Here is a 19502-nt window from a genome sequence, read left to right as displayed (position 1 = left end):
ACATGCACATGAATGCCATTAACAGTTCTGGTGTTTCTGTCTCAAAAAGGCAGAGCTGAACTATAGAGAGACAAAAGAATGATCTCAGAAAGACAGACAGGGTGGCCTCTGTTTTAGGAAAGGTCTAAGAGAATAGGTTTCTTCATTTCCAGAAGGAATTACTGTGAAGAGGAATATCATAGACACATACACAGTTATGACTATACAGGGAAGGTAAATGAGTGTAATTTATTTCACCTTTTCTTATAGGGAATGAACTGTGGAGGATAAATAAAATTATCAGGTGGTATTTTTAAATCAAAGAAGAGGCATAGTTATTTTATTACTCTAACTGTGATACTTGTGCCTCAGAATATTAAGGATGTTAAAATACAGATGGCTTAAAAAAATATGTAACAAATTTTTCTTGGACTTTTTGAACAGAGAGATAAAATCCCTAGGCTCTCCAGTTCTCTACGTTGCCGAGCTGGTATCCATGTGGGAACATAAGTAAAATTTAATAGTCTGTTTGCTCACACCTCTTACCTGGCCCTTGTCAAAGACAGGATGTGGGTCTAGGTGAGTCTTTGGTCTGACTGGAAACATATTTTGTATTATATTAAATTTAAACTAAATTAAGTTGATGAAAGCAGAAAAAAATCCAAAACCCCAAAGCACCAAAACCAAAACACGCCCCCCCCAAAAAAAATCTAAAAGAAATAAAAAAACCCCAAACAAACAAAAAACCTCAAAAAACCTCAAACCAAAACCAAACCGCAAATACTCTTCAGTTGCTAATGACTTTGAGGTGAAATGTACACAAAAGGCAGGATCAAAGACATGTTATAGCTTTCTTTTTCATTTAACTTGCTGTTTTCTTAATACAAGCTGAATGATGGGAATGTTGTTGCTTATAAGTTAGTTAAATTTCTGTGTTTATTCAAGGTTATTTTTAACTTCAAGAACATTATTCTAGCACGTAATGTCCTGTATGTGCCATTACAGGAAGAGTCTGCAATGATGTATGAAGATTTAGATGCAAGTCTTGGATAAAAAAAATAAAAAACCAAAAAAGGTGAAACACTAGCTATGCTGCCATAATGATAAGGAGAAGTCATAACCGGTTCTATGATAGTTTTGATGAACAATGTTACCTCCCAACAAATCACAGAATCACAGAGTGGGTCAGGTTGGAAGGGACCACAGTGGTCATCTGGTCCAGCCTCCCTGCTCAAGCAGGGTCATCCCTGGGCACATTGTACAGGATTGCATCTGGATGGTTCTTGGGTATTTCCAGTCAGGGAGACTCCACAGCCTCTCTGGGCAGCCTGTTCCAGTGCACAGTCACCACACAGTAAAGAAATTCTTCCTCAGTCACTCAGGTTTCTGATTCTTAAAGACACATTGACGTTGGTTTCAGTGACTATTTTTTACTGTGTTTTAGCACAGAAATGCTTTTAATAGCAAAGTGCCTATTGAATATTGCATACAGTAATAGCAAATCTAATGTCTAATCAAATGGATAGAGATTAGACTAATTTCACTGTGTTCGTGTGCCAACCTGTCATTAAATCCTAGGAATTTTCATTGAGTTGGGGTTTATACAATTACTTGTAAACATGAGAAATGCTGAAAACAAAGCAATACAATTCTGACTGGTATTACATCAATGTGTAAATAACTGAGATTTAAAACTCTTATTTAGTCTTTCATTTCTTATTGAACTTCATCTGAGATCAGTATTGGTGTTTATTTTTCTCTGAACTACCAGCCTTTTCTAAAACTTGTATTTTTATCCCATCACCAAGTATTTGACCAAACTCAGGAGCTATGTCTGTGTTTAAATAATGGCACTTACCGGAGGATCATATGGGTATGGGTCTATGCAAAGACCCAAATGTGAAGAAGTAGAGAAGTATGAAGAAGCTAAAGGGACTTCCTATCACCTCTAAGTTCTCCCATAGGTAAAATGAGCAGTGATAGGCTGGATTGTTTTGCCTAGTTACAATCAAAAAAGAAAATTTTGATAAATAATTCCATCATTTTAGGCCCATCCTTGCACGTCTATGCTATTATTTGATTTAACTCCCAGTGTGGAGTCATTATTAGGCAAAATCACTTATGTTACAGTAAGCAAGTCAGAGAAGGGAGAAGAAAAACCTTTCTTTGTGTTCATTTTTCTTCTAGCACACTCATAATTTTTTAAAGATTTGCTCCCCAAAATTTCCTTGCTGAAAACTGATTTATATGTACCTGCATACCTTGATTGTTCAACATATGCCTCTGATGTACCTATTAGAAGTTTGTTTAATGAAGTAAAACAAATTATTGACATTTGTAAATATATATGTAAATTTATTGTAATAATATTGTAAATTAATTTGTATTGCTATCTTATAATCTGCTGTATTTCCAAGATAAATGCATTGTTTTTGAGAAACTGCATGACTCCAGTATCTACTAGTTTCTTTATGTAACACAGATACTGCATAGGCCTGAAGTGTGAGTGAGGATAGAAGGCAGTTTTTTCATATTAAGCAATTACTTTAAATATAAGGAAGCTTAAAACTTTTTAATAAGTAGAATTTTCAGGATTCCTTGAGTCTCCTTAGGAAACAAAAGGCTTTTTTAGAGGATTCCCTTGCTCAAGTGATGTTAGTCCTAAGGAGTCTGTTAAGAGGGTGAAAACTGTCCCATTTGTTGGGAGATTTCTTTCTGCATGAGAGAGCTCAGAAATGGAAATGAAACCTTTGTATCATTTCTAGCTGGGTGAGCAGGAATTATATCTTGGAAGTACTTCATCTAGTAGAGGATCATGGTGAGCTGGTGAACTGAGCTGACAAAGGCACAGAAAGTGTTCGTTTATTTTTTAAACAGCTGCAAAGTGATACTGCCATAGAGTAACCAAATCCTCTTTCTTGTACACCTGCTGAGTCCACAGGCTCTGTGTACAGCTGCTCAAAAAAAATTTCTCATGTCTGGTTCTGAAGTCTCAGAATGCTCTTACATGTGTAATGACTACATAGCTTGTTACCTTCAAAACCTTCTAGATTTGCAGGGAAGCACGAAGGTTTTCCCAATATCTTCATATGTGATGAAATCATGGTTATATTTATTTGGAAGTCAATTATTCTTTCTAATTTTTCAACAATGACTCTAATAATTATTTTAAAAATTGGACTTTTCAAAGGAAACAGCAACTCATTAGCATTTCTAATTCCATGTAGATATCAAGCAAGATTTTATTTTATTTTTAATGAAATGTGGGAGTCTACTGCAGCACACCGGAAGACTCCGTATAAATCAAACTTTTATTTCCCTTCTTTTTGTTTTGTTTTTAGTTTGATCCTTTATTGATTGAAAGCAAAACACCAGCAACAGTTGTACTAATGCTTAGTTCTCCTGAAAATGAAGTTTTGGCCAAAGCATGTGATGCTCTATATAAATTTGCATCAAAAGGTTGGTATTTTTGCAATGAGCTTTGTTTTGCACTGCTTAGATTTTGATAGTAGTTCACAATTGTTTCATTTCCTGGCATTGAAATCTTACTTTCTCCTCAAAGGCATCTGTTGAAGTTGGGGGGGGAGGGGGGGGTGTTGAAATGTCTATCCAACCTGTAGTTGCAGTAATAAAGAAATCTTGTAGTTTGCATGAAGGAAACTTTTGTCGTTTTGTTGGAGAATTTTATATTTGCTGTTTAATAGAGCTCGTTTTAAATATAAGACAGATAAGGGTTTTTATAAGCAACAGAACTGCAGTTGAGAATGAATTCTCTTATGTTCTTTTAATTCTTTATGTTGGAGTTTGAAACGTCTGTACCAGTGTAGTAATTTTAATCTTCAGTTTTCAGTAAAAATAATTTCTTAGACTTTTTCTGTTATTTTTACACAAAGTTGTTGTGTCAGTATTTCTGTGCACGTGATTCTTTGGAGGCTGCTCAGCCTCCTTAATCAAGCGTATTTCTGTATGATTTGGAAATCTAACAAGTCTCCAAGATTCCAAATCTTCCAAAGGTCCCTGTAAAATCTACATATTCAAGGTGCTCAGGAGACAAGCAACTGTATAACAAAGGCTCAAATTTATGTAGCATGTAATTTCCTAGGTTATCTCCTACTTATTCCATGTTATTCAATGTTAGCCACTCACATTGGCATACACTGGTAGTATTCTTTCTCTGATTAATCTAGTTTGATTTTAATTCCCATTTAAGTTATGTCTTCTTTTAAAATTATGCATTTATATGCTGATTATTATACTGATGTAAGTTAACAACACTGATGAAATTGTGAGAGAAGAGCTGGAGTCTTTGACAGCTGGCTAGGGGTCACTGGGTTCTGAAAGATATTTAGGTTCTGCTTAATATGGCAAGCTTGGTTGATAGCATGAGATCAAATTCTGAATATGTGAAGAGACAATGTGGACTGTTGGGGGAACAGCTACGAACCATAAACTCTTGCTGGCTCCTTCCATCCTATCCACAGTAAAATATGTCACACTGCAGGAGGATAGATGTGTTATGTCTTTTATGTTTATACTAAAAGAATCCTTTAAATTATTAATGTAGATATTCCCATAATCTTCCAGAAGACTAGACTGTAACTTTGTGGTGTGGCACAAGAGAAGGAGTTGTTTTCAGTTAATGAATTACAGTTAATTTTTTTTTTTTTTTGGAGTGTTGCTAGTAGATAAAGTCCCATAATAAATAATACTTCCTCCATTTTAATTGTCTTGGCCTGAGAATGAGCATAGATCTCCAGTTTCCTCTCACATTTCTCGCTTGTAGCCAGGAAGGGCAGGCGTGGTTCATTAGAAGATGAATTATAAAGCTGTTATGGGAACTGAGAATAGGAGTAGGATTGGGATTTTGTTTCTTGGGGTTTGTGTGTATTTTGTGTGAGCAGGAACAGAAGGCTGTAATCACACTAAACTCCTCTGTTCTTTGCACATCCGGCACCTATTCAGCAACAAAGCACTTCATTCTCAGGTGGTAGAAATCTCAGGTAGGAATTAATTATACAAATCCTGGTAGTTGCTTCCCTTGAGGGATAATAAAGATTCACATCATCAGTGAAATGTTATGTTGAGGAAAATGCAACTGGGAGGCAAGAAAGGAGGAAAATAAAATGCATTCACCTGACGCTGTTCACCTATACTTTGCTAAGTAGAAAGCTTTCCTTTGTATTTCCACTGCAGTCTCCAACAAATGAGTAGAGTGTCCAATAGACAGAAGCATCCTTTGCTTGAAAAATGTGAATTAATCTGAGATACTGTTAATCCTTGAAATTATTTGACACATATTTATTAGGGATGTAAATCAGATGATCTTCAAAGGACCTGTCAGGCTTCTGTTCTTTGATTCAACTGTTCAATAAAAGATTGGTAGTGGTTTTTTACCTTGATTCATTAGAACTGTAAGGTTGCTGGCCTTTTTCTTGGGCTTTTAACACAGTTCCTTTTCAGGTGATGAAAACAAAGTGACACTTCTTGGTCTTGGAGCATTGGAACATCTCTATAAGCTCCTCTCACACGAAGATCCACTTGTACGCAGAAATGCCATAATGGTATTTGGCATCATGGCTTCTAATAGTAAGAGTCTCAAGGTTTTACTCTTTTTCAGTGTGTGGTCATCAAAACAGGATCATGTGAAAAAATCCTATATTAATGGCCCAGAGTAAAGTGATGTAAGGTTGAGTTTCAGTGGTTGTTATTTTTATAGTGCCATATAGACCTATATCTGATTAATGTAATTAAACAGGTCTTCATTTGGTAAATGTTTTACTCAGTTGTCTTTTGTGAGGATATCCCAACCACACTCTAAGTCTTTTCATCAGCTGCTACCTGCTTGTCATGCTGCACTGGACCTTACCCACTTAGATTACTTTTAATTTGGCATTAGCATATTGTCAATGGTGCTGCACAAACATGGATTTGAATTAACAAGTATCTCCCATTTATATTCACATCTTAATTGGTTTTTTATTTAAAAGTAAATTAAACTCATACCTTTTTTCCTCACATTTCAACATATTGAATATGTTGATAATAGCAACACAGCCCTGTAGGATCACATGAAGTCTGTCCCAAAAAATATTATTTGATTTTTTCTATCCAAGGATTGAGGTTTTGCTACTTTGCAATTGACAAGATTAGAAATGCAATCTGAAAGACTTTACTGTCATTTTAGTAAGACCTGTGTAATTCATGTTTTCAATTTGTTGTGTGGGCTGGTGTTAGCATAAAATTGCAAAGTGATGGCTTGAAAACTAAATAACAGAAGGATTGCTTTTAATTTGATAATTTTAACCACAAATAATTTTAACTATTGGGGTATGACTTCTTTAGCAACTAAAATTGTGCAATATTTAATCAGAACTTGCTAGATGCAAGTATTTTGAATAAAGATGCAATGAAATATAGAGGAACTTCATGTGTATCAAATGTCAGAGAATGTCATCTGCAACTTGAAAGTCTCTGTTTTTTTTTTTTTTCTGGGCCCATTATGATCTTGGTCTAACTTTAGTTGTATGTCTTTCCCAGTCAGGTCTTTTTGTCACTCAGGGGATAACCATAAGTAAATTTTGGTTGGAGCAGATTCTGTTTCTTTACTCAGCCAACACTACCAAATAAAAGACTTCATATTTGTATTTACTTCATTTTAGATGATGTCAGAAAGTTACTGAGGGAGCTGGATGTCACAAATTCACTTATATCACAGCTGGCTCCAGAAGGTACCTTGTAGTATTCATTCCTTGTGCAAAAGTACGGTCAGAAATAATTTATGATTGCCATTTTAACAGAAATTTTAATAAAATCTACCCTGTAATATGATTTTTCCTAGTACATGTTAAATAGGTAAATGCTTTTATAGGAGTAGCTCTGTAGCTCACTGAATAGTGTTTTGTGTTGTACAGATGGAACAAGATGTTTGTGGACACATTGGGTATGGTTAACAGCTATTATTTATTGACTTCAAATAATGCTTTAAACTACTGAATTAGTGAAAATATTCTGTGCTGAATAAAACTTAATCAAAATGTTGGTTTTTTTTTTCCTCACAGAAGATGTAGTTATCCATGAGTTTGCTACTCTTTGTCTAGCATATATGGCTGTTGAATATACTACTAAAGTAAAAATATTTGAACAAGGTGGGTTAGAACCACTTATCAGACTGCTAGGTAGCCCTGATCCTGATGTTCAGAAGAATTCACTTGAGTGTATCTACTTTCTGGTGCAGGTAAAGTTTGCTCTTGTTTGTTGTCTTAAACTTCAGAGGCAGATAAGCATTTGCACCCCCACCCCTGACATTCCCTGTGGGCAATTTTAAAATATTGCTGGTGTAATTTTAAAATATTTGCTTCCTTTACTCCACAGTGTTCATGAATGTTTTTGAAACATTGAATCCTTGCACCTGAGTCCCTAAATGTTTAATTAGTTCTGAATATAGCTGCTTTTTAATTCTGTTGAACTTAATGCAGTTGTCTTTGGTGTACTGCAATAAAAGTAAAATCAGTATAAGGTTCAGATTTTTTAAACTAAATAATAATTTGCTTTCTGGCTTAGTTGAAAAATGTTAATCTTGGTAATGAGAGTTGTAATCTGTCTATTCAAAAGGTTGGAATTATCCTGTAAATTAAAGAACTACCAATTGCATTGTTTCTTGTTTTGACCGGCAAGTCCATAGCACAATTTGGAACATCTTTTTAGTGATAGGTGAATGCTGTCAACAGCTACTTTCTATAGTAGGAGGAATAGATTTGTTATTGGCTACTTCTACTAATGTCATCCATATGCTGCTTAGCAAAAGAATGGTGCATTTGTATGGCAGTTCTTTCCCATGGCTTAAGCGAATCAATTCAGTAATGAATTCAGTTTATAACTCTATCTCTTTTGGGGCATCAGAGCATGTCTATTCAGAATCACATTTTACTCTTTCTCCTTTTTTACTATCTCGCTGTCTTTGTTGCAGGGTATATCTCGATAACTGCACCTGGTGCTTGCTTATATTGATAAGGGTAATTGCATACTGCACATGTGCAATAAGCTATTTAAAAGCAAATTGTAATTTATTTATTTATTTTCTCTTTTAATATAATCAACTACTGTCTTTTTATTAAGCTGCACATTGAAAGCTGAAAGTTGAAATTTTATATTGTCATTCTATAATTACTAAAACAAAAGAAGATATAACCAGGCAACCGCAGCAGAGTGCAAAAAACTGTTTTCCTCCCACTGAGGTAAAAAATGGAGAAACTAAATTTTAAAACTTTCTAAAAGAATCATTTGTCTTGAGGCAAACATGGTAAAATCAAGAGTGAATAGACTTTTTTATACAGGACTAGATTTTGTGGTGTGTATTTCAATCAAACAAACCCCTAGAATTTCAGGTTCTTGGGGCTTGATTATATTCAGTTTGATTCTTAGCTTAAAAGAAAGAAGTCTGCAGAACTGGAAGATCTGCAGTATTGACTCATTTTTTAATGTCTGAAATCAGATTTTTTGTGTTCTTTTTGCAAAGTGAGAAATTGATGTGTTATATTCCTATTACTAACATTCCTTGTTGGAATATTTTACTGCAGGATTTTCAAAACCGTGCTGCCGTTCGTGAACTGAATATAATTCCACCCTTGCTGGGACTACTGGAATCTGAATATCCGGTCATTCAGTCATTGGCCCTACAAACCTTAGAAGTAATTAGCAAAGACAGAGAAACCAGGATATTACTGGGAGAAAATAAGGGATTGGATTGCCTTCTGAATATACTGGAAAACAATGTACGGTTTACTTGCCTGAAAAGTTTTTTTGTTCTTGGTGCTGATGTTTGTATGACTAATGAGAAATAATACGTATTTTATGGAAGAGAGATATCAGAACAAAGAGTTACTTACTTGGAGGGATCTTTGGTAGAAATAGGATAAGCTAGGATATCTAGCTTACTAAGAAAAGAAGCAAAGACATTTCCCAAAGTGTTTATTATTCAATTTTTGAATTGTGTTTACTTTATATAATGACTTTAGACACAATTTCCTATCATTGTTTATGTTATTATGAGACGCAGTGCTTCTGGAGTTCAGGTGTCACAATGGGAAATATAATGCATAGCGATATTAGTGAAGTTTTTTAAGTATTAAGATCACAGGCTCATTCTGAGTACCTGTCTAGCCCGCTTTGATGTAAATTAAAAACTTCTGGGGGTTTTACTATTTTTAATAAATTGTGTTGAATCCTAAGTCATGATCAAATAAATTATATGAAGATATGAATTTGTAAATATGTACCTTTGCAGTATGAATGGAATGTCCAAAGGAAAGTTGCAACAATTATCCTATGAACATAAAAACCTAAGATATTTTAGTCCTGATTTCAAGGTTGGTTTGTTATTTGTTTTTTGTTATTTTTTGTTTGTTTGTTTGTTTGTTTTTTAAAAAAATTTTATTAGGAACTCAGCGATCTACATATCAAAGCCCTTGCTGTGTTGGGAAATTGCCTTGAAGATGTGCATACTCTGCAACAGATTCAGCTGACAGGGGGCCTTAAAAAACTACTTTCATTTTTAGAAGTCTCTACTATTCCTGATATTCAGAAGAATGCAGCAAAAGCAATTACCAAGGCAGCTTATGACTGTATGTGACTTTTCAATATTCCATGGATATTAAATTGTTTATGAAGTAAATTTTTATCCAGAATGAGGCCATCTTCTCTGGTTGAGGGTAGTACTTATGTTGAGGAAAGCACTGGCAAGAATTAATTACAGTGATGAGTCTTGCCAATCTGAACACTAATTGGATGCTAGATTATATATATTTGAAAATGTTATGGTTTTGCCTCAATTTATTGTCATTTTATCTTTATTATTTTATTTTAATATATTCTTGTAAAATGCTGTCCTCAAAGGGAAATGGAGCTCTGAAAATATGATCCTTGTCTTTTGTTTAGTGATGCCAGCTGACTGCCATCTTAAGCCACCTTTGCTGGCACTGTTTCTGCCTCTATCTGTTAAGACTTCATTGCAAGCTGACTTCCTTTTGCATTCAACTGCTCTTCTAAATGTCAGGCAATTTCAAATACAAATTCCTTTAACAGAGGCATGAAAGGAAACCTTTCAAATGGCTTGCAGATTAATATTCCCAGGGGAGTTAAATAGTTTCATTGTAATCTTTTAATAATTATTCATCCTATAGTTCTTTTTATATACTTTTCTTTAATTCACTGAGGAATTCTGAATTAGGCAGGACATGCTCATCATTTATGCCCATAAGGATGCTCTTTTAATCAAACTACATTTGAAATTCCTGCCATACATTGGCTACTGAGTTGCAACATGTGCCAAGTAGTGTTGTATAATAAAATGCAATGTAGCTAATAACATACTTCTGACTATAGATTTTACTTCTGTGAAGGGATTTTTATGACAGTAGAATTTAAATATTTAATTCATAATTCTGGCACCTTGTGGTTGAATTGTGGATTAATATGTATTTTAAAAATAGGTCATTTAATTTAATACATGGATAAAATAATCTCTCCTTTCTGCCATATTTCAGACCTCCTTTTATCTCCCCCCATGCTATTTTTCTGATTCTTTTCTCACCTTGCTTAGTTTGATATCCTGAATATTTGTAATCATTTGGATTGAAAATGATACACAGAAAGAGTGTCCAAGGTTTTTCTTTGCTTTTGTCATTATTTGTTGGAAGCTTGGCAAGTCACTGAAAATTGTTTTCATTAATGTTCAGGTATCAAAGACAGGAAGGGACCTTCTTATGTCAGTATTTTCTTTGTGTATTTTCCTGTGTTGTTATTTTATTACGCTACTTAGGACTGTCAGTATCATTTTTATAGTCCTGTGACAGGCTTGTAAGTTGTATGCTAAGCAGATTTATATTTGCTCCCACTGCTTTCTACTGCATCTTCCTCCTTTATCATATTTATTTTCAAATAAGCATAGCCTTCTTTTCCTCTTTCACACTTTTTTTTCAGTTTTTGTGGCCTAATATTTTAGCAGCTGTTAGTAGAAGCATGTCTGAGCACATTTTTAAAGCATGGCTGCAAGAACCACACATAATATATTACAGTACTGCCTATGATCTTATATCATGGGATGTTACCGTCAGTGAAGATGCATCTTCTTGTCATGCTTCTTTACAAATGGAGTCAATGAGGTTTCATTATAAAGGTTTGCTCTCTTCTTCAGCCTATGACAGTTAGTATGGATGGAGCAAGCTGCGAAAATACATCAAAAGGATATTTAAAATATTTGCTTTCAAGCTGTAGAATTTTGGTGGCACCCAGTTGACAATAAGAAACTTCTTGTCCTGGTGCAGTGGAAAACACAGTCCAGTAAACTTGCTGCTCAATGTAGTCCCCAAAAGCACTGAAAATTTTTCAGCTACCTAAAGATACTGGTCTAAAGTCAGCCTTGCAGTGCAAACAAAAGGCCAGTATAAGAAACAGCCCAAGTGCAAAAAGAAAATGGAAATATTTTCAGGTTTTGTTTTTTACTGGATTCTGGTTGTAAGCATACTAAACAGCCTAAAGTGTACTGTACTAGTACTTGCCTTGATGTGAATCCAGTATAATCCAACACAGCTCTTAGTTCTGTAGTGACTTTTTCATTAAATTTGCAATAGCTATACCCACATTCTTCAGGTTTGATAATAATGGTTGCAATTTACCAACATTTCCTGTATACTTGGGTAAAAAAAATACTGCTTTTCATTGGAATGAAAAATGTACTTCTGCCATGACAGAACATGTATCTAGCTGTTTTTTAATCCTGGCAGCTGAGTATACAGCAGTATCTGGTTTTGAAATTATTGTTGTTGACAGATGGAATTTGGTTTTAGATTGTTTTTTTTTTCCCTGATAGATGTGATCATAGCAAGCAGTTTTATGCCCCTTTCAACCTTTTGGAAAGGGACTCTTTTAGCTTGGTGTTGTTATTATAAGATATATTTATCCCTTAAGAGTTATTCTCAGTATCAAATAAATTACAAGCTATAAATTACATGATATTCAACTTTAAATAGCATCTTTAGGATGCTGCTCGGTTTAAGTACATTAAAAGGCATCATATTTCTATGCATAATTATTATGCCTTTGTCCTGAATTCTTCATTCTGTAACATAATTTTGAATTTCTTATATTCATTTATTGATTATTTTGTTTTGTATGCTCAGAATTACAGTGGTGAATCGTACTGTGTTTCCTGCCTTGCAGTCATTTCAGAACACTAAATTGTAATGTAATGCTATAAATTATTGAATGTCTGTGGGTGGATTATCTGGACTGTTGATTAAGGAGAGCCTGATTTTCTCCCGACAATGCCAGACACACCAGAAACAACAAGATACTGTGGAGTGTATATGGAGAAAGTGATGATCACGCTTACTCTGCCAAACTTCTGGTTCGAAGCTCTCCACATTTTTTCTGTGTATCTCAATGCATCTCATGCTCAAAGGGAAGCACACGAAACATGCTCTGTAGCCTGATTAACAAATGCATTTCATAATACAGATCTTTGTTTATCTGTGTTATCTCAGCCCAAGATCAGTGGGAGGTTATGATACTATTTAACATTAACTTTTTAAATTTGAAATTGGTATAAATAATTTCATAAGGTGAAGACAGTGACCTGAAAAGTAATCAGTAGAACTCAGATCATGATTTTGGGGTAAGAGGGGAAAAATAGGAAAATATATTGAAAAATAAAGATTGTCTCACCATGGAGTCAATGCATTAAAATCTGGACAGAATGGTTGATACTCCAGACTCTTTTAGTTGTGTGTGCTTGATTTTCCTTCATGTTAAATCAATGTATTCAAATTAATTAGGGTTCAAAAATTGGTGTTGACACTGACATACAAAGTACTTCAGTATAAACCATTCTTTTCAGTTGTGCATTCTTTCTAGTCTGTAGTAAAAGACATAAAGCAAACAACTCATACACAAAGAGAGAGGATCAGCAGAAAATGTTGATCCCTTAAATAGACCTGGCACCTGGATATTGAAATATTAATGATTTTCATTGATCTAGCTACATAAATATACATACATACATATATATATACATACTCTTTATCATAAGTTCAATTTCAAGATATTTTCTACATTATTATAAAATTACTTTTCTGTTTAAACTATTTTAAATTACTATTTTCACTCATTCAAATTATTTATTCATATTATTATTTAGTATAGGAATAAATTATCTTTAAAATAAATGCTTACCCATCATCATAGCTGCTTTTAAAAGCAATAATTATTTTTAAGAAAATCTGTAAACAAACAAGTAACTTGCTGTACAAGTAACAAATTACTGAGTCATGAGGAACCTCTAGAGATCATTATTAGGGATTATGGTCTACCTTGGCAAGTAATAGGCCAGTGACATACTTGTCAAAACAGTCTCTCATCCCACTTGAGGCCTTCTCTTGAGCGCTGGCTGATATGCATCAAGGTTGTGGCCGAAGTTCTGCAGACACTTAAAATCCTCTGTGTTTCATTTGTTGCATCTTGGTTTTGAGATTTCATTTGCATATCTGATTCTAAAAAAGTTTAAAACTGAGCTGAAGAGGAGAAATTGACTGCACCTGTCTCATCTCCATGCTTTGAGTCATTTCTGCTGAAATTACATTTTCAGTCAAACTTGCTTATCATTGACTTTGCGGATTTGTATTTGTTTACTTTTATTCACTACAGAATCAGATTTATCTAAAAGAATACTTTTAGGTTCTAAATAAGTAAACATTCTAATTGTAATTATTCTAATTGTATTAGAATGATTCTGATTGTAACTATTCTAATTGTATTAGATTTTTTTTTTTCTAAAAGAATACTTACAATATTTTTTTTTTTGAGGGACAGCAATCCAAACAAGGGAGTGATCCCTCAGAATGGTAGCATGCAGTTGTAAAATTTCTATATATTTTGAAGTCCCACTGACTTCTCAGTTCCTGAAATTCTTTAATACATTCCAAATTCTTCTATGTACATATAACTTCCAGCATGCAATTAGTCTGGTTTAAATTATGCATATGGTTAAATGTTTATTGACCCTCACTGTAGAGTTTCCATGCTCTCCTGCTCCTTTCTGCATGAGAAAGTTTCTTTCAGGGATCTTTCTAAGAAACACCTGCATTTCTGAGCTCATCAGTTTTGAAATGAGGGAGTTTATCAGTTTATTGGTATTTACATACAGGTGTCTGTAGATACTTTGTGGGTGCTGTGTGTTGTTACTTGTGCAGAGGAAGGAGCATCTCTCCTTCCGCAGCTGCTGTCGGTCAGTGCAGTGTAGGTCAGCAGTGAACACTGTGCTAAACCACAAAATTCAAATTCTCTGTACAGTAGGTGGAAATTTTTTTTTTCTAATGCTCCTTGCCTTTTTTTGCCTATTCTGATGCATGGAGTGGTATTTCACAAAGTCCAATTGTACGTTTACTGGTATGTTCTTCAGTTTTATGCATTTGGACTTTGTTAGCATAAACTGAAATTCAGCACAATCCTGAATAAGTATGATCTGTTCCATTGGAAAAGCTGTTTTCATCAAGACTGTATGCATTCTGTGGTTTTAAAGTCTTGCAGAGAACAAACTTTACATTCTGTTGGGTTATGTATGTTTATACTGTGTTTAATAGTCATTATTTGGGCTTGGTTCAGAGTTCAGTGAAGCCTAATCCAGGAGCTGGATTTTGGATGATCCATGAGCGTCCCTTCTACGTCAGGATATTTTATGATGGGATTTGACTCAGGTCCTTTGTGCATATTCCTTAGTGGCTGGTGCCTCTGTTACCAAAATATTTCCAACTACTAAATGAAATCAAATATTGTCCTTTCACAGATTTGGAAAACAAATGCAGATTAATGCTATTGTTATTTCTCATTTAAAGCTGAAATACGAAAAATCTTACATTGGGAAGAGGTTGAGAAATTTCTCCTAAGCCTTTTGGAAATTAACAGTGATGAAGTTAAAGTTGCTGCTTCCCAAGCCATTTCTGCCATGTGTGAGAATACAGACAGTAAATGTGTCCTTGGACTCCAGGGTAAGTAAGGTGGGAAAGGATGAAATGTGAATTTGTGGTTTTTTCTCTTTATAAGGAGAATATTACAATTTTGCAGACTTCCATGGTTTATTTAAATGTTCATATATGTAATTATTTCTTTCAAAGGGATTCCTCAGCTAGTACAGTTGCTAAGCAGTGATAATGAAGAGGTAAAAGAAGCTGTAGTGACAGCATTAACTAATTTGACAACAGCCAGTCCTAGAAATGCAAGGTGAGTCTTCAATAATTAAATTATTATTTTAAACACTAATCTGAAGTGATAATATTTTGATTTTTAAAGAATGTCTCATCTTGTTCTTATCCTACAAGTCAGGTCTGTTTGAATTTAACTATAAGGCACTTTTTGGTGCTTATGATTCACCTGGAATAGCTAGGTTCCCATCAGTGTTACAAGAGTTGTGCTGTCTCTACTAACGTTAACATCATCAAGAAAAGGTATGATGCAGATGTAATGGAAGCAGAGCTGTAAATCATGTTTTGAAGAGAACATATGAGCAAAATATGCCTTATAATCTAAAGCATTTGATGTAGAGCTCTTTTTTTGAATCCAAAATCATTGATACATTTTAAAACTTGATGGTTCATACAACCTTTTTGGCTGATCTAAATCCATTCTTTGAGGGAGATTGATCTCCTGAAGGTTGGAATTGTCTTGCTCTTCCTTTTTAAAAATTATTTCCCAAGTAATAAAGAAGGCTTATAGTGCATTCTCTGAAAGAAAAGAAGTGTACCTTCAGAATCTGAAATTACTAACAAAGGTAACAATAGTTAGTTCACTGTATGTTCTAAAACAATTATATCAACTAAATTCTACTGTCAGCTGCAGTGTTCTTTTATCCCAACTCTTTTAGAAGTCCTCTTCAGGGAAAAGTAACAGAGCAGTGTGATGTATATGAGCAATCACATATAACTTACATACAAAAAAAAAATCCTTCAAAGTTTTCTGGAATATAGTTAAAGAAGTAATAGAGTCACAGGCATTCTTTGAAGTGAAAAAGGAAAATAACTCACAAAACAAATTGCTTCAATTTATCGATTCAGCTCTAATAGTCACTCGTATTTACTTAATGTAACCAGATGGAGCAATAATTTGACACAAGAGAATAATACTCTGTTCTCAGATTCACATAGTACATTTTTTTTTGTCTGATATTCTGCTCTCCTTATGTGCTGCTGGACTCTTCAGTTGGTGTCAGTGGGAGTCACACACACATAAAACAAGTAAAGTGCTGGAGTCCAGAGGTCAAACTTTCAGCTCCGCTACGACTGGTTTTCGTAGTGCAGCCCTTTGAGGTTTCACATTGTGAAAAGGGGATCTCTGGAGAGTTTTGAGTTGGTATAGCAGCTTATGCCAACTCATTCCATTTCTTTTGCTAAGGAGATAATCAGGACATTGTTTAGCTCAACTGCTGAAACAATTCTCTGAGACCTCAGGCAGGGAAATAGCTGTCTCTGTTCCTCTGCAATTATAATGAAGTCCGTATTTGTTTCTTGCTGGGCAGAGTCAGGAAATTGTAAAGGTGGCTTACATATACTTCTCTCTCCTTGCAATCCAGCTTCAAGTACAATATGGAAGCACCAGATAATCTAATCAGAGGTCTTCTGTGAAAATCAGGAAGCAATAATTTACATTAAATATTGGATGAATTCCATGTGACTATATAATTACTTCAAAGCTTCATTTCTAAATCAAAACCATTAATAAGCCACAGAAGGGTCTGAGTGTGACTAGGATCTATAAATGAATATATAGTGTTGAACCCTTAGCTGATACAAATTGGTATAGTTCCAGCTCACTGACTGACTATCAGGCACATATTTATTTTACATTCACATAATAGGAAAAAAAAATAGTTTGGAGAAAATTCATTCCATATTGAGTTACCATAATCATATTTCATACTAGAATGTTTCATTTGTATGTCCTGTAGACCACTGAAAATAAGTGTATAAATAATGAAGATGCTGATGCACTTTTATAATAATGTGGCTTCGCTGTGTGATTATGTTAACAATATTCTGATCTCAAATGAAACTGATGAGACTAGTTCCCTTTTATCAGTTATGTATTAGATTTTTGTTATAAACCCTCCAAGAATATAAAATCAGAAAGGTAGTAGCAGCAGGTGAACCTTATATGGCAAGAACAAAATGGGTCCAGTGATGGGGAAGACTGTTTGCTGTAAGTGCTTTCACTTTTTACTGACCAGTCAAATATTCAACCTTTGTTGAACTCATATGCATGTGTTCTGCTGTATTTTGTGTCATAAGCATTTTTCTGTTATTTTGATTGAAGGATGTGTACCTTGTTCTTTTATTTGGTACAGTCTATATTTGAGGATGTAAAATTAATACAAGACATTGCTACTTTTGCTGGAGATTTGTTGTTCTTGTTAGGAATATCAAAAAGTACTGCCAGCTTTTCATATAGTACAGAAGAAAACCCAAAACAATTGTGTAATTAAAACTCCCACCATAGGTAGCTCATAAAATGTTTCATTGATTAATAGCACAAGAACAGCATAGGCAATGGGCAATACTACCCCCCACTAATGTATATTAACCTTGACCTTTAGGTGCTTCCCCACAGCAATGAAAGGCTAGTTCTATACCCCTACCCAATCAATCCTTTGTTCCTCAACTGAGACAGCTAATAACGGTGTCAAATATGGTGGAGGTTTGGTAATTGGAACACCTGTTCACGAGGAACGGGACAGAGACCAGCTTGTCATTTGACACAAGTCCTCAAGCAACCACAATTTGGCAAAAACAAACAAATTAATTAATTGCTCTGTTTTCCGTAGAATTTTAACAAAAAATCTGGAGTAGAAGAGGACATGAATCCCATACAAGTGGTTTGAGTTTTCAGGTTTACTGGAGAACATGGGTTTTCAATAGGATCTCTACCAGAACACATAGCAGTTAATATAAATAACTACTAAAATATTTCAGCATTTAAGCTTTTGCAGCAGAGCTGATGTTGTGTCCCAATAGCACAACAGCACATAGGAAAAAATACAGTGGTCAAATGCCTCCTTAGTTTACAGACTGACATTCTCAGAATATGCTTTTATAAGAATTTTACCATAAGGACAGTTTTAATGCTGATCAACATTGATGATAAATCCTTGTTAATAATTAGGCTCAGTAAAAATAAAATTGCAAAGTACATTGCAGCTTAATATCTCATGCTTATTCTAACGTGTTACGTTACTATGTGTGCATAGCTCTGACATCATCCCTGATTTTACATGTCAGAATTTGTTTCTGTGGTCTGCTTCTGGAAAAAAAGAGAATTATGTTCAGCTGGTTATTTGCATCCATTTTATCTATCACGTTTTTTTAATCCAGATAAATAACTTGCTTTATTGAAAACAGTTATTTGGGCAGCAGAATGCCATTTAAAGGATCCCTGAAGCCCTCTGGTTTGGCTGTGTGCAGGCACCGGGCAGTGTGGGTGCAGTCACTCCAGTAACGGATGTGATGCACGAATGGAACAATTGCACACGAACAAAGAAACAGCAGCGTCATCTGTTGGGCAGGAAAATAAGTGATTCTGTGCCACACATCTAATCCTGGAACAAATGGCTTACCTCAGCCTCTGCCTATTTTTTGTAATTTAAAATATAATCAATTATTTTCGCTTTTCATGTATTTAGGATTAGATAATCATGTTAAATATAAATACAGTATGAGAAGTAGCACATAGAAATAAGCTCTCACGTATACCAGTTAGTCAGACATGAATTTGACCAGCTCTTTCCTTCAGTATTGTCATAGCACAAATGCCATTTCTAATAGCTGCCTTCATAAATCTGGCAATGTCTGAATTCTGGGCACCTAATGGATTTGCCACTAAAGGAAAACACATGCTCTGAAATTTAGAACTTCGTGCTGGACATGAAAACTAATTTTTAGCCTCAATATTTGTCTTAAATTGTTTATTTTAACAACAAAATTTATAGCATTCAGTTAGAATTTGGTCTAGGGGAAGAAGGAAAAGGATGGCTTTTCTTCATCTGTACCAAGGGTTGCAGAAAGTTGTGGATTATGACAGGATATTTCTCCTGGGAGTGTCACGTGACAAAATCCTGCTTTATTTCTGGATTGAAGATAGTAAAGTATCATCCCAAAATTTACAAAGTCAGCAAGCTTGATGTTATTTAATTTTCTAATTCTTAAATTCACAGGAATCAGAGAACCTATTTGAATTTGCAAAGGTTGTATCCACATAGGCAGTTCCAGGCATTAGTGCAGTATCTGAATGTATGCTTTCTCAAATGTATCAAGATTGTCAAGATTTGAGAGCAGTTTGGGACAGGAGGAGAGTTTGGGAACTCATTGGTTATGGGCACTCCTCAGTGAGGAGAAAGTGAGTTGTTCCCTTGGCTTTAGTGGGTGTTGTATCTGTTATTCCAAACTGAAATTCATGCACTGATCTAATGACTCAAAATACATCCTCAA

General features: G+C 34.7%; 1 protein-coding gene across 6 annotated transcripts in view; it reads left to right on the top strand.

Annotated features, from left to right (window-relative positions):
* The window catches only part of ARMC3 (armadillo repeat containing 3), a 62994-nt gene that overhangs the window by 15491 nt on the left and 28001 nt on the right, over positions 1–19502 (top strand). For 3 of the 6 annotated variants that reach the window (XM_032746641.3, XM_030264523.4, XM_030264518.4), the window contains 8 exons: positions 3321–3438; positions 5440–5565; positions 6639–6707; positions 7038–7213; positions 8556–8750; positions 9416–9599; positions 14865–15017; positions 15144–15249. In XM_032746641.3, coding sequence (XP_032602532.3) covers positions 3321–3438; positions 5440–5565; positions 6639–6707; positions 7038–7213; positions 8556–8750; positions 9416–9599; positions 14865–15017; positions 15144–15249 — 1127 coding nt within the window. Of the gene's footprint in view, positions 1–423; positions 559–3320; positions 3439–5439; positions 5566–6638; positions 6708–7037; positions 7214–8555; positions 8751–9415; positions 9600–14864; positions 15018–15143; positions 15250–19502 lie in introns of all 6 variants that reach the window. The other 3 variants (XM_041714384.2, XM_030264520.4, XM_030264525.4) reach the window with 3 other exon arrangements.

The sequence above is a fragment of the Taeniopygia guttata genome, chromosome 2 (assembly GCF_048771995.1).
Source record: "Taeniopygia guttata chromosome 2, bTaeGut7.mat, whole genome shotgun sequence".
Classification (NCBI taxonomy): Eukaryota; Metazoa; Chordata; class Aves; order Passeriformes; family Estrildidae; genus Taeniopygia; species Taeniopygia guttata.
Note: the sequence above shows the minus strand (reverse complement) of the source record. Positions and strands in the feature narration are given on the sequence as shown.